This window comes from Pseudophryne corroboree, chromosome 3 (genome assembly GCF_028390025.1).
Source record: "Pseudophryne corroboree isolate aPseCor3 chromosome 3, aPseCor3.hap2, whole genome shotgun sequence".
Classification (NCBI taxonomy): domain Eukaryota; kingdom Metazoa; phylum Chordata; class Amphibia; order Anura; family Myobatrachidae; genus Pseudophryne; species Pseudophryne corroboree.
This window is the reverse complement of record NC_086446.1, coordinates 111100381-111116216: the sequence shown is the minus strand read 5'-3', so window position 1 is coordinate 111116216 and position 15836 is coordinate 111100381. Positions and strand designations below refer to the sequence as shown.

Genomic DNA, 15836 nt, shown 5'->3' with positions numbered 1-15836 from the left:
CCCCAAACCGTCCGCACCTCGTGGGTTTAGCTAGTGGAGAGGTGAGAGGAAGTTGTGTTTGGAGTTGGAGAGTTGATAGGAGTTTTTGGCGGTTTTGAGGAGGTTCTTTGCGATTGTTGAGTGCTGTACTGTGTGTGTAAGTAGTCTTGTCATACTTGTTGTGTAGTTATTTAAAAGTCTGTCTAGTTTTTTGTCTTTGTTTTTTTTTTAAAGTCTATTGTCATTGTTTGTGAGTGAGTGAGTGAGTGAGTGTGTGTGTGTGTGTGTGTGTGTGTGTGTGTGTGTGTGTGTGTGTGTGTGTGTGTGTGTGTGTGTGTTTGGTGTGTGGTGGTAGTGGAGGAGTGTGTTTAGTGTTTTTTTTTCTCAGTGTTATTTGTTGTTTGTCCTGAATATGTCCCAGTCAGAGGTGAGTGTGGTGGAGGAGGTAAGTGAGAGGGAGGAGGTAAGTGAGAGGGAGGAGGTGAGTGAGAGGGAGGAGGTGAGTGAGGTGGAGGAGGTGAGTGTGGTGGAGGAGGTGAGTGAGAGGGAGGAGGTGAGTGAGGTGGAGAAGGTTAGTGAGGAGGAGGGGGAGGTTGCTGCTGCGGCCTCGAGTGATAGTGACAGTGATGGTGCTGTGGCTCCGCAGCCACGCACCACTACAAAGACGGGCCGCAATGTCAAATTCAGCTACGCAGAGAATATGGCATTGGTGCTAGAGCTGATGAGACATCATCGTCAGCTGTTTGGCCATGATGCTGCCAAGGTTTCTTCACGCAGGAAGAGTGTTCTGTGGGGGAAGGTAGTTGCGGCAGTTAATAGTGAGGGTGTGGTGAGGAGGACCGAGGACACGTGTCGTAAGCGATTCTACGACATCAAGCGGCGTGTCAAGGCTAAGATGTCTAAGGAGGCATAGGCAAACGCAGGGGGGGTTTCCGGTTGCCCGAAAACCCCCTCCTCTTGGCAAGTGGCTCAAATTATGATAACAAAAGCAATGGTATAATACGATTACTAGAGCTGCCGCCACATCATGCAGTGTAAGGGACAGAGCAGAGCTGCTGCACATGCCCAGTGGTAGCAGCTTCTTCTGCAAAGTTTGCTGTGTGTGTGGATCTCCGTCCTCAATCAGTGCACTGGACCAGAGAGTAGCTACCAGGAAGATGAGACAGGAGCCTTACCATGAGGTGGGAGAATGTGTGCTTAGAAAGTGCAGTACTTGTTCTATTATGTTTGTTATAGACCAGTGGTTCCCAAACTGTGCGCCGTGGCACCCTGGGGTGCCTCAGGACACTTGCAGGGGTGCCTTGGATTGGTGGTCCAGAACCAATTCAAATTCTGCATGGTCAATGTAAAAAGCAAAACCAGTGTTAATGGCTGCCAATCATAAAATATTTTGACAATCAGAAGTAAATCTTGTCCCTCACCACATAAGTTACCCTAAGGATGACATATAAAGACAATTTACTTAATTTAATATTTCTAAATTTTTAAACACAAAACTATTGGCTTAGGGGTGCCGTGAAAAAAATTCTGATACTCTAGGGTGCCGTGATTCAAAAAAGTTTGGGAACCCCTGTTATAGACCATCTATAATGTTAAATATTAATACTGTATTCCATGTTCCGCACAGCGGGAGATTGTGGATTGCATTTGGAAACCCCTCTCTAGAAATCCTGCGTTTGCCACTGAGAGGCTAAATCAGCCCGCCAAACAGGGGGTGGACACCCCTTCCGAGCGTCATATCGGGATTGGGAGGAGCCTGTGCGTACTCTTATTCCGCCAGAAGTGGTTGGTGCGACTCATGTCCGGGATTCGGATCGCCCAAGGCAGGATGGTGAGTTGTATTTTTTTTTTAAATTTATAATTAAAACATCTGTGCTTTGTCCTTAGTTGTCTGAAATGTCTTCTAGCTAATTGTGATTGTAAGTTGGTTAATTCTTCTAATGTGTTGGTGATGTAGTTTTATTCACAAATAGTTATGTTTTTGTCCTTTGTATTGTCAATTTAGCAGGTGACCTTGGCCTTTTTCTGTTTAAAAAAAAAAAAAAGTAAATTGTTGTGGGTGTCTTTAAATGAAGTGTGACACATGTGTTTTGCGTAATGTGTGTTATTTTTTTTTTAATGGACTTATGGTTATTGTGTGTTGTTCTGGGTTGTCCTTTGTGTGGTTGATGTGATTTTCATGCATATTTTAATTTGATGCTTACAATTTGGCGCATATATTTGGTGGTAGTGTTTGGTTGTTAGCAGCAAACAAATGTTAAATAAAGAGCAATATTCTGGTTGTGTTAAGCTACCACGGTTGGGTTTTTAGTAGTATAAAATTGTGAATTCTGCACCTTTGGGTATGGATTGGTTGGTGTAATTGTTTCATAATTTAAGTATACACACCCAATGAAGTCAGGCAGAAAAGCATAAGCATAGTTTTGTTTACTTCTCATCAGGTTCCTCATATGTTTTGATAATGTCAAATATTATCTTAAAACATAAAGCTATACACTGTTGCCGTGGAGCCGCTATGGCCGCTAGACTTATTACACACACTACGGACTAAGTACGCTATTTGCGTACTGAGTACCGTATGGATACGCACTTAGCGTATCAGACGCTGTGCCGTGGCCATGACGCACGCGCGGCACGTACGCACACAGAGTAATATACTGTAAACCTTATTAATGAAACAATGTAATGATATGCTTATACTTTAAACCTTAAATAGCACTGGCGATACAAAGTATCCGCAGTGCATACACCTTAACAATGCAGGTTAATCTAAAACAGGTTAAACAGGTTAATCTACTTTAAAAGCCCAGGCAGGAAAGTGAAAACACAACACTGTTTGTGGTAAACCACTGGGCTCTAACACCAAAGTGGATTATTCAGAGAAAAGGGGTAAACAGATACAAGTTATACACTACAGGCTAACAAGGAAATCAAAACAGAATAATAGAGAATAATGGCTACAGAGAATGTACATACGTGAGAATGTTTCGCAAGGGCAACCTGGATCCAGTCCTCCGCTATCAGGTAGAAAGCGTTCAGAGTCTTGTGTGACCAAGCCTGCTGCAAGCTCTATTTATTCACTTCATCCAAAACAAAACAATGGTCACTGTACTCTCATTGTTCATTGGACACAGATGTGTCTCTACATTACAGTAAAGGTCATAGGTGGATTTGAAAAGGTGGGCTTTGTCTTTCCCCAACTGCTCTTGTGGGTGGTATTCTCTGGATTCCCGCCGCATGTGTAATTTACAGCAAATACAGTTAATGTTCATATTCTACTTTTGTACATAACTATACGCAGGAGCAAGCGATCTTTTCCTAACTAGCACCGGAATGTTACCCTTAAAATACCCTACAGCTGGATACTAGACACCACCTTTCAACCTTTATCTGACCCTTCCTATCATGCAAAGAGGAATCTCTCTGTCCAGGAACTGTTTAAACTAATATTACTCGCTGACATGGTCTAGGGGAACTATGGGTACAAAATGCATTATTTGGGTTAAATATGTTATGTTCTGATAGCACGCTACACGCTCACAAACTCCGCCATAAATACACATATCACGTGCAGGGTCGTCGGAGCGACTCCTACGCAAATTGCGTATATGTGCACGCACGGAGGACTGAGTGCACGAGCAGCAGGCATGTGCGTGGGGTTAGTGCAAGGCATATGTATCATGATATTTTTTGACTTTGACAGTTCACCCTTTGGCAGTCAACAATAACTGCCACTATCTAAAACGGAAAAACAGAGAAATATACAATACAATCTCTACAGATGGTTAGATTAAAAGGAAAACAATACAATACCTAAAAATGATTGGGTAGTAGGAGAAGAGGAATAGGCAGGAAATGTATGACCTAGTGGGATAGTATAAGCATGTATGTATGAACTTCATGTCTGAGGGGCATGTATCATCGTGCCGTACATGTTCTAGATAAGCTTCGAGGTATTGCGAAGTATACATTAAATCCTTCTTATCCCGTATTAAGGGTCTGTAAGTGGGCCAACAAAGACTACCGAGCTCTTTTCGGCTTCTTGTTCCAACAAATGGGGTGCACATTAGTTGATGATACATGGAGGGTGAAAAACATGTGAGTGCTAATATATGTACCTATATCCCCTGTCGACTATGTGTGCCACTACCTGAAGGTTGTAGAGATGAAGATAAGACATGTGTCACAAATACATTCACATGATAATGTGTGCAATTGTCCTTGGGTGTCTGTTGAAGTCTTGTCCGGATAGGTGTATCCTTGCTGTGGGTGGTAATCAAAGTCTTTCAAGTGTCCATATAAAGTCTTTAAAGTCTCTAAAGTGTCTCTCAAAGTCTGTAGAAATGTCCATCAAAGGTCTGTAGTCTTCTCCATCAAAGTCTTTAGTCTTCTTCCGAATGGATGTCTTTTTGCCTTGGAGAAAAACAAAGGAGAAACCGGTGAAAGAAACGGACCGTGGAATCACGTCTTATCACAGCATTGTCTCAATTGATGGGTCATAAATTAGACCAGTTGTTGTAACAATGCCCTCGCTCCTCAAACTCATCACTTTGGTACTGTGCTTGCACTGCATTAAAATCCGAACACATCTAAATATCAAACCAATCATTATGACAACTCCCAGGATACAAAGGAGAAACTTTCCTACATTCGCGATAACATTTTGAGCCCATTCTCCTAAACCTGAGAACCAATTGCGTGGGTTCAACCATGAGACCCAGCCGGTCAGTTCATTACTCACAGCAGTTAGGGTAAGGTTGTGTCTCCTTCGGAACTCCCATTTCAATTGCAAGATATCATCCATCTTTTGATCTATGACCTCGGTTGGGTCATCAGTGCTGTTTGTGATATACGTACAGCACTTCACACCATACTGAGTTGCTAGGGTGACACAGTACCTGCCTGTCACCGCTGTGATGTAATTGAGAACCATCCTGTGCTGGATCAGTTCCGTTTTGTAAGCTTGCAATTCCCTCTCAGTATACCTGAAGGTGTCATCATACATCTCGGTGATATTGTCTATCAGGTTCGCTAGCGCATTAATATACCTAAAATTTATAATTCCTCTGGCAGTACGGGTGATATCTAACGCGAGTAGGAATTGAATCCCGGTGGATTCGTGGATCAAATAAGAGGCTGCGTGCTCTGTCCTATCTATAAGGTGTCTCTTAGCAATGTGTTCGTAGTGAGTGTGAGCAGAGCCGGCCCTAACCAATATGATGCCCTAGGCAAGATTTTGGCTGGTGCCCCCTAGCACCACCGCTGGATCTGCCTCTGACCTTGCACCTCTTTCCCAGCACCATCACCCCTCACCCATAGCAGTCCTTGTACCCCCTATATTTTAAATAGGAACAGTTCACACATTTGACGCACAGCCCAAAAAGGGGCATCTTCTTGCTGGGAAGGGGCATGGCCACACAATAGTAACCCCAATTCCAATTACGCCACACAGTACTGCAACTTTTTTAACATTTTATCTTGCGATAGTGTCCATAATTCATATTACATCCCACAGTAGTATCACTTTACCTTATAAACGTTACTCCTCACAGTAGAGCCCCTTATTCACATTACATCACATTGAATTGCTCCTTATTCACATTATACCACACCTTATTGCTCTTTATTCACATTAGATGACACAGTAGTGCCCTTTCTATATGCAACAACACATAATAGAGCACCTTATACACATAATGCCACACATTAGTAATGCATTTATACACAATTCCACACAGTTATGCCCCTTACACATATGAGACACATTAATGTCCTTATAAACATAATGCACCTTACACATTATGACAACCTTTATTAATGCCCTTTTACACATAATGTCCCTTACACATATTCCGCACATTATTAATGCCCTTATACACATAATGACACACATAGTGCCCCTACACATTTGCTGCACATTATAAGTGCCCCTATACACATAATGACACACATACAGTAGTACCCTGTTACACATATGTCGCACATTATTAATGCCCTTATACACATAATGACACACATAGTGGCCCTTTACACATATGTTGCACATTATTAATGCATTTTTACATAACACACAGAATGTTCCTTACACATATTCTGAACATTACTGCACAACCAACCCACTCACATGCACACAGCACTCACACTTCCACTAACACTGTGACCTCTGCCTCTGCTTGGATACAGATGTGTCCTCACAAATCTTGCATCAATGCTAATGCTGGGCATCTTTTTTTAATGAAAATGCATCTTATTTGCATTGCTATGTGGCTAGGATGCACAAGCAGCTTCTGCTGATTAAACTGATATGCAGCATGCCAATATACTGTGTGAGACTGTGGCTGTATCTGCATATGAAATGCTACATACAGAATATAGGCATGCCGCATATCATTTTAATCAGCAGAAGCTGATGATGCCCCTAGGCATATCAAATGCCCTAGGCAATTGCCTAGTTTGCCTATGCCTATGGCCGACTCTGAGTGTGAGTGTAAGGAGCTTGAGCATTGCGGTGAACGTCTTTCATCTTATTATGGGTAATGGTCATTACTTCTGGCAACACTCTTCCAATGTAACACAATCCCTCTGAGTTTGGGGCAAGCCACTTATACGCCTTCCTCCCGCATATGAAATATGCATCATCGGGGAGAACATATGGGACAGAATATGACATTACCATATTGCAAACCTTCCAGGTGAAAAATCCTACCCCTAACTCTCTCATTAGTTCAGTACACGTATCAGGCTGTATGATATGCGCACTGTACCCTGGAGATACTTCTCCAACCCGCATGGTCCTACTTCCTAGAGTATACCTGTACCGAAAATACCTCCCACCGTCGGCTATTTGGCGTATAAGTTCAGGGTCTACGGGCATTCTATCGGCTCTGCGTGAAAATGCCATGGTTTGGTTATTCCATGTCACTTCCTAATTTCCCGGCTTTCGGGCATTGGAAATGTTGAAACATATTAAGGACCTATCCACATGATCTTGGTGGAGCTTCAAACTAGAAGGCAGAGAAATATTAAATTTCTTGTCCACCGGTCTCCCACCCCTTAATTCAAGTACCTCATCTAGTGTTAAAGGGTACGGTACTAATCCTGACTTGCTCTGACCTTGAGGTACTTGTGAGCACACCCAGCATTCCGTTTGGTTTAAAACCTTACCCACTAATGAGTGATAATCACTCAATGGATGACGGTCCATGTTGATATTAAGGCTGGACTGACATCTCTGGATGCACCCGTCCTCAACTATGTTTTCACAATTTCTACAGATACAATTTTCTTCAGCCAATAACCCTTCACAATGTCTCCTAGTGTCATGACTACCAGATCGTTTTCTGATACTCGCCTTTGCTCGGTGACTGTGTTGCTCTTGGAATTCTACTAATCCGTCCTTGTCATCAGAACCCATTCCAGATCCTTTCTCGACCTCTCTGGTACTCTCACCGAAATAGACTGTCCTGGTCAACAGGGTCAACAGGAAAACCCGGAACGCAGTCTCTTGGGGTAAGTCCATCTTGCAGGAGGAGAAAGAAAGAGTGGTAATGGGAGGTAAAGAAAATAATAGAAGGGAAAGAAAACTGGTACGATAACCGCCTCTAGTCTTTTTGTTCTCCTTGCTCAGATGCCGTCTCAACAGTGCTGCCTCTCAGTCTTCCCGAAACGGGCACTCCAGTGATACGACATTCTCTCCGAGTCAGCGACTCTTCTGTAGGGAGCATAAATCTTGCATTACCATGTGTTTAACTGTTGTGTGAAATACCATCCGTAGAACATGAAAAAACAAAAAGAGAGAGAATAATAAAAGAAAAAAATTGTCAGATTTCCGTTCACCTTCAGGCTGTCACACCAACATGTCTATCGGTATCTCTGCACAGTCTCCCCCACCAGTATTTCCACTCTCCACCCTCTGTGCATGGCCAGGCACAATGATGCTGGTGAGATATACCGGGGTTGGGCAGACCTCTGAAAAAGACCGAGTAGACATGTGACGTTTGAGCTGTAGTTCTGTCGGTGAACGTCAGATGAAAAGAAAACTTTAAAGATAAATCACAGATTTTACCTGGCCGCCCCTGTATCTACAAGAAATAATCTACCAACTACATCAACTGTGACCTCAGGTTTACTACCAAGGCTAGCAATCAACTTCACTGGCTGCAGACTACAGGTTCGGCCCAAAATTATTATTATTATTTTTTTTTTATGTTATCCCTGATCCCAATTACGTGTGTCATAATATGGGTCATGTTCTGGTCTAGGGGGTCCATATACCTTATGTGGGTCTCTAAAATTACAGTTCCGTGCGTAATGTCCTTACCCTCTGACATTTAAAACATTTTACCACATACGACTTACCATCAGGGGTCTGGGGTTTAGGCTGATGTGGCTTCGTTGTCAGGGCTTTTATACTTACTGTCATCAGCTTATCCCCCTGTGACTCCCTGTGTCTAATGATATTCCGATCATGCTCAATAGTGGACTCTCTTAATGCAGCCACCGAGATACCTCTCCAATTAGGTTGAGTGGTTTGTACCCTTGTTCTCAACGTTTCTTTTAATCCATCCATTAATACTGACACAGCTACCTCCCTATGATGTGCATTTTAGTTGACTCTACAATGTGAGGTGCTATTGTCTCTGCATAATGTACAGTACCGTACTTACCTGACCTCACCTGTCCCTCCGCTAGGGCCCTTTGCTACTGCTCTTACTGGTTGTGCCGTGCCCACTTGGGTGTCTTGTATGGTGGCTGCTAGAGAGAGTGCCAATATCGTGCTGGGCTCATCTTCTTGCTCGCAGTCCTGAGGGAAGTTTTAAGATGGGATACAACTTGCACGGGTTAGCATTAGCATTAATACATTTATCTACTTTACTCTTATCATCAATACATTTATTAAGTGCACTCTTATCGTATATCAGTATGCCATTCTCTGTAGCCATTTTCTCCCCTGTAATGTACGGTGGTGGTGGTGCAGTTGCTATCAGTTTCCTGCTAGGGTTGGAACCAGCTGCTTGAGCTAATCCCCGTTGTATCTCACCCTCCTGTTGCCATAACTGTAAACAATCATAATGTCTAATCCTTTGTTTCCTGGATTTTATCAGACATATCCTTCTCCTTAAATTTTGCAACACCTCAGGACTAAAACTGCCTACCTTAGGGAACAGTTCCCTATCTTCCACAGTCATACGTTCCCATTCATTGCATAAGACCTCTGCGTGTGATCCATATTTCTCACACATTATGTACCTCGCCGACTCTTTGGGCCGCCAAATATCAACTTGAACCATGGTTGATCGTCCCTTACTTGAGCAACTGGCCCCCATTCTTTGCAGGTATTGCCTTCTCAGCTAATTCCTACAAAAAACAAATTACTCAGAGGTAAGGCGACGGTGAAAGTTCTCAGAGCGCTCTCAACCACTCACGCCCACATTGGCCAGTAGACCCACACACTGTGCCCAATGCTGGTCGTACCCAACCTAGGGCCCTGCGTAACCTCTATTTACTGAGAGCGTGTGGTAGTGAGCTACCCCTCCCAGTAAATATCAGTTGTTGGAGATTTCCTGAGTGAACAGCGAAACTCCCTTAAAATAAAAAAAACCTGTTACACAAATCACGTCTGTATGTACAATTAGCGTCTATGATCCCGCGATTTTACGCAAATGGCGTAATGGGTATCAAGTTGAACCAACTATTGCACACACTAACGCGCGGTACAGTCGCACTGCGTATAAGTAACTGTTACTTATCCGCCGGATGACCAACAAAATCGATTGTTTAGGCTGCGAAACCTCAGCCGGAGAGTATCTGAACGGGCCTATATGGGTACTACGCAAACCCCCGGGGCTGCGCTCTCACTGCTGACCTTTCTCAGGCCACGGTTTTCAGAACTTCGCTTGACTTAGTCAGCGGATTTCTGACTTCGCTGACCTCTTGGTCTGCTGTTATACTTGCTACCATGCTCCTTTATACCTTATACAATGTTAATGTGAGAAAGCCACTCCCACGCCACCAAGTGTCCACTCACCTGATGTGGTCTCCTACGGGATCCCGAATTCTGGGTTCACAAAACCTTTATTTGCACACTCACGCTCGTTCACTCATATACACTTTGATTTTTCTGTACAGAAAATTAACTTTCATTCAGGTGAAACAGCCTAGTCCCAGAGGTGACACAATAAGAGAAGGTTCTTTTAAACTAAATATTGGAAACTGAACAAATTTGTGCTATTATCGCGTGGCTACCGTATCGCCTAAACTAAAACAATGCTATTGTGTGATTTGTATTAAGTGGGCGTACCTGTACGCACGTTGCGTAAAATACGCCACGTGTGTAGGCCTTTGCGTTGCGTACTCAGTCTCGCACGCTGTCCGAGACACGTGTACAAAGGCCGGAAACGTCCGCAGTAATACAAATACCACACTTCTATAAATGTAAACGATATTTAACTATAATCGCTTACCAACACCACACAGTATCTCCTGTATAAACCTTTATAACTAAGTCAGGCTGCGTGTGTGTTTTACACGTACTCCCTTAAATATTACTCTATATTTTTAACTAAATAGCAACAAATTTCTCAGCACGTTATCAATGCTAATGGCAACAAGCGAGTAGATATGCAAAATACAAAATACAGGTCTAAATGAATCTAGTAATCAATGCTTCCAATAGTATAATTCATACTGGATAGCTATCTTGCAGAACATACATTGATATAAACACACATAATTATAATATTATATATGTGTACCATTCACTGGTCTCCTGAGACTCATTTACTCATTAAGTGCTTCTAATTTGCATATGAACGCTGTGCTTTTGGCTGTCTGTAAAGGTGGTTTTTCACTGCTAGGAAAAAGCAGTTACACAGGTTAATTTGCATTTCAATGGCTATTTTACAAGCAGAGTTAACTGAATCCTAGAGGTAAAGAAAAAAAACAACTTTGTTTATATCTGTATGTGGTTCTTACATCACGTATTCATCTTACTATTAACTTTTATTAAGCCCCATCTGAATCTATTTGTAATTGACTATGGCATGGGTTAAATAAATGCATTGGTAACTCATAAATGGTGATTTATTTTTGACCAAGGACGGCTGATTATTCGGGCAGTGAAAATCAACCATTTCGAAAAAATGACCTTCCCAAAATGGCCGCTTCTCCTCCCCCTTCCACATCCAAAAGGGTTACACAAAATGGTGGACAGGCCATGTGGTTAGTCCAAAATGGAGGACAATCCATGCGGCTTCCTTTGTCACAACGAAATCACACACCATGCAAGGCCCTGAAGTTATTTTAGGCCTGTAAAACTATATCAAAGCTATGCAAACTTTCAAATATACTTTTAAACCTACTTAAACAGCTAAACAATCCAATCTGAATCAAACACAATATGACCCATTTGAACCTTGTTTTGCAACAATAAAAATACATTTTAGCATCTTAAATATTATGAGAAACGCCTTGTCCCTTAAAATTTCCTATCAGCGTCTTACTGATACCACAACAATACATTAACGTGGATGTTTTTTTTCGTCAGCATTTTGCGATGCGTCCATCATTAGCCGGTCAATTACAGTCGCGTTTGTAATGTACAGTGCATCATTAAGAACGTGATATCCAGTGAGAGCCGCCAATTGATAGTGTCAAATATTATCTTAAAACATAAAGCTATACACTGTTACCAAGGAGCCGCTATGGCCGCTAGACTTATTACACACAATACGGACTAAGTACGCTATTTGCGTACTGAGTACCGTATGGATACGCACTTAGCGTATCAGACGCTGTGCCGTGGGCACAACGCACACGCGGCACGTACGCACACAGAGTAATATACTGTAAACCTTATTAATGAAACAATGTAATGATATGCTTATACTTTAAACCTTAAATAGCACTGGCGATACAAAGTATCCGCAGTGCATACACCTTAACAATGCAGGTTAATCTAAAACAGGTTAAACAGGTTAATCTACTTTAAAAGCCCAGGCAGGAAAGTGAAAACACAACACTGTTTGTGGTAAACCACTGGGCTCTAACACCACAGTGGATCATTCAGAAAAAAGGGGTAAACAGATACAAGTTATACACTACAGGCTAACAAGGAAATCTAAACAGAATAATAGAGAATAATGGCTACAGAGAATGTACATACGTGAGAATGTTTTGCAAGCGCAACCTGGATCCAGTCCTCCGCTATCAGGTAGAAAGCGTTCAGAGTCTTGTGTGACCAAGCCTGCTGCAAGCTCTATTTATTCACTTCATCCAAAACAATACAATGGTCACTGTACTCTCATTGTTCATTGGACACAGAGATGTGTCTCTACATTACAGTAAAGGTCATAGGTGGATTTGAAAAGGTGGGCTGTGTCTTTCCCCAACTGCTCTTGTGGGTGGTATCCTCTGCATGTGTAATTTACATGTGTAATTTGCATGTGTAATTTACAGCAAATACAGTTATTGTTCATATTCTACTTTTGTACATAACTATACGCAGGAGCAAGCGATCTTTTCCTAACTAACACCGGAATGTTACCCTTAAAATACCCTACAGCTGGATACTAGACACCACCTTTCAACCTTTATCTGACCCTTCCTATCATGCAAAGAGGAATCTCTCTGTCAAGGAACTGTTTAAACTAATATTACTCGCTGACATGGTCTAAGGGAACTATGGGTACAAAATGCATTATTTGGGTTAAATATGTTATGTTCTGATAGCACGCTACACGCTCACAAACTCCGCCGTAAATACACATATCACGTGCAGGGTCGCCAGAGCGACTCCTACGCAAACTGCGTATATGTGCACGCAAGGAGGACTGAGTGCACGAGCAGCGGGCATGTGCATGGGGTTAGTGCAAGGCATATGTATTATGATATTTTTTGACTTTGACAGTTTACATCACAATAAGGTTTTTGCATAAACATATAAACATAATATAATGTTCATAAGGACAATCTTCATATTTCTACAGTACGAAAGAGACGCAGCACAGCCAGGCCACAACCCACACTGCCAAGAGATGCAGATGCTGGTGATGCAGGTAAGAATTTAGTGTATACACATATTCTGAAAACACATAGAAATGCAGAATTTTAATGTTTATCTTATCACATAGGTCCTTCTTCATCAAACACCCCTCCACTAAGACGACCATCACAGGGCTCGGATAGTCTCCATAAAATGGGTACCAAGAGACTCCGTGTTGAGGCGGAATATCCACCCGCATCCTCACCACCACAACGGCGCATCTCTACAGTGTCGTCCCAGCCACCACAAGCCATTTTGGCCAGTCCACAAAGCGAGGAACCACAATTCCCACAGCTGTCTGGTGAGTAACAATTAATTGTAAAAACTTTAAAAAACAGTGGGGTAGATGTATTAACCTGGAGAAGGCATAAGGAAGTGATAAACCAGTGATATGTGCAAGGTGATAAAGGCAGCAGCCAATCAGATCCTAACTGTTAATTTACATATTGGAGCTGATTGGCTGGTGCCTTTATCACCTTGCACATATCACTGGTTTATCACTTCCTTATGCCTTCTCCAGGTTAATACATCTGCCCCAGTGTTTGTGCACAGCCAAAAAAAAATGTGTTAAAAAAAACCACTCATCCTTGTAATAATCCCCAACAGCAAGCACATGGGGGTAACGTTAGTAAGATTTTTTTTTTTCAGATGTGATGTTGCCCATAGCAACCAATTATTTGTTGTTGTTTTTTTTTGCTAGAAACAGCTACATAAATGTTAAGTCTAATCCGATTGTTTTGCATGCCTAACATGACTAGTTCTAAACATCGCCCACCTTAAGACATTTTCTACCATATTTTTTATTACATTTATTTGCACTATATTTAATCAAGTTTTGGGCAGACCACTGACTGTCTTGAACAATGTATGAGTGTATTGCTCAACACATTAATGTATTGTGTATGTTTTACAAAAGTAAGCTTCATACACAATATGTAAATGTAGTAATTTGTATTTGTTAGAGTTCTTCGTGTTAGCACACTAATTATGGCTCAGAGTCCAACAATTCCCTGAAACATTTTTGAACTGAGTAGGGAACGTAAGAAGCCACATATTTCTACAAAAAGGTGACCTAAATTGTTAAGTTTAGCCCACAATCTATTTATCATTTACAACATGAATATTAAGAAGTAATGCATGTTGACGTAAAGCTATAAAAATACCAATGCTAAATATTGACTAAATAGTGGCTGTCTTCAACCCCATACAGAACCACCCATCATGCCCGAGGATACCCAGCAGGAAACTGACTTGCAGGAATCGTACACACTACACCTGCAAGCGATTGATCCAAACCAGCCAACCACACCGCAGGACATAACCCAACCACCCCAAACATCCCACAGCCCCCAATTGAGCCCAACACCACCCCAGCCACAAATGGGCCCAGAGTTTTGGTCCAGTTGGGCCACACAACAGTCGCAACACTATGCCTGTCTGAACACCCACAGCCAATACCTTGCCAGTCTGCCCCATCATCTGCCTAGACTCAGTCGGAACTCAGGCAGACTGATAGTTCAAGTTGGCAGAGTAGCAAATTCTATGGAGCAGATGAGGGCAGACAACAGCCAAATGCACGCAAATTTACAAAGAATCATGGATGACCAACAGCGGCAGCAACAAGCCCTCATACAAATTATACAACACAACCAATTAATAAACGAAAACCTCTCCCGAATCATTGCCAGCCACACTGCCGCAACTACACAACTCACAGCAAGCCTCAACAACCTGAGCCAAAGCCTAAATGTGTTGGCATCCCACCAACTAAGCTCAAGCTCAGGAACAACCACACCAAGCCAGACCCCAGTTACCTCCCCAGTTAGACAATCCAGCAGAACCAGGACCAATGAACCATCCCAATCCTCTGCACCCAGCAAACAAAAAACAAAGAAATGATCAAGGCTGCAGCAACAACTACAGTATGTTATTAGAAAATTACTAATTATCTAATTGATTCACTCAAAATGCCTGTGTTTAAGGTAATAAATTAATCATATGCAATATGTGTAATATTTCATTTGTTAATGAGTGACAGTGTAAATTATACATTTTATTGCCTAACTGTAAACAACATGATAAATAACAAACAATAACGCAACACAAACAGAATTCAGACCTATCAAACATTTTATAAATGTTGTTAGGCAAGGTTAATTATGAATAAATAATACTTACCGGTAAAATAACGCAGAATCACTTCTTGCCTTACCTGCTTCCCTACATCTGTACTCACACTGTCGCCAGATGTTTCTAACTCACCTACTTGCTGACTGTTTTCTTCATCACCAACATGTGGCAGATGTTGGCGCAAACACATGTTATGAAGAAAACAGCAGCAGAACACAATCCTAGTCACCTTTGAGGGACTATACAACAAAAGCCCTGCAGACTTATCCAGACAACGAAACCTTGATTTCAGCACCCCAAAACATATTTCTATCACATTCCACGTGGACTTATGTGCATTATTATAATTGTGTTCAGCAGTATAATCAGGTTGGGACAATGGAGTAAGGAGCCAAGAGTAGCAGCCATAACCACCATCACCTGAAAGACAGATATAGGCAACATTAGGACATGTGGTTTATGGAAAAAAAATAATAATGACGAGGTTGAAGTTACCACACATACACACAACACACTTGGAACATACCCAGCAGCCAGCCATCAGGCATTTGTCCGGCATCAAACTTATCAAAGAGGGATGACTGACTGAGGATGAAGGAGTCATGGCAGCCACCAGAGTAACCCACAACAAACTCATAATTTTTAGATTTGCATCACAAACCACCTGAACATTAGTGGATTGGCC

General features: G+C 42.1%; 1 protein-coding gene across 1 annotated transcript; it reads left to right on the top strand.

Moving 5' to 3' along the window:
- Nucleotides 1-1674: 1674 nt before the first annotated feature.
- Nucleotides 1675-15033, top strand: LOC135054934 (uncharacterized). Its single transcript, XM_063958428.1, has 4 exons — nucleotides 1675-1810; nucleotides 12966-13034; nucleotides 13110-13322; nucleotides 14232-15033. Exons 3-4 carry the CDS (start codon nucleotides 13175-13177, stop codon nucleotides 14918-14920), a joined length of 837 nt encoding a protein of 278 aa, XP_063814498.1. The 5' UTR covers nucleotides 1675-1810; nucleotides 12966-13034; nucleotides 13110-13174; the 3' UTR covers nucleotides 14921-15033.
- The last annotated feature ends 803 nt before the right edge of the window (nucleotides 15034-15836 follow it).

Excerpts from the sequence above, each read along its gene's own strand:
- LOC135054934 (XM_063958428.1), top strand. The coding sequence starts at position 13,175 with ATGGGTACCAAGAGACTCCGTGTTGAGGCGGAATATCCACCCGCATCC. Across the intron at positions 13,323-14,231 it reads ACAATTCCCACAGCTGTCTG|AACCACCCATCATGCCCGAG; the intron begins GTGAGTAACAAT and ends AACCCCATACAG.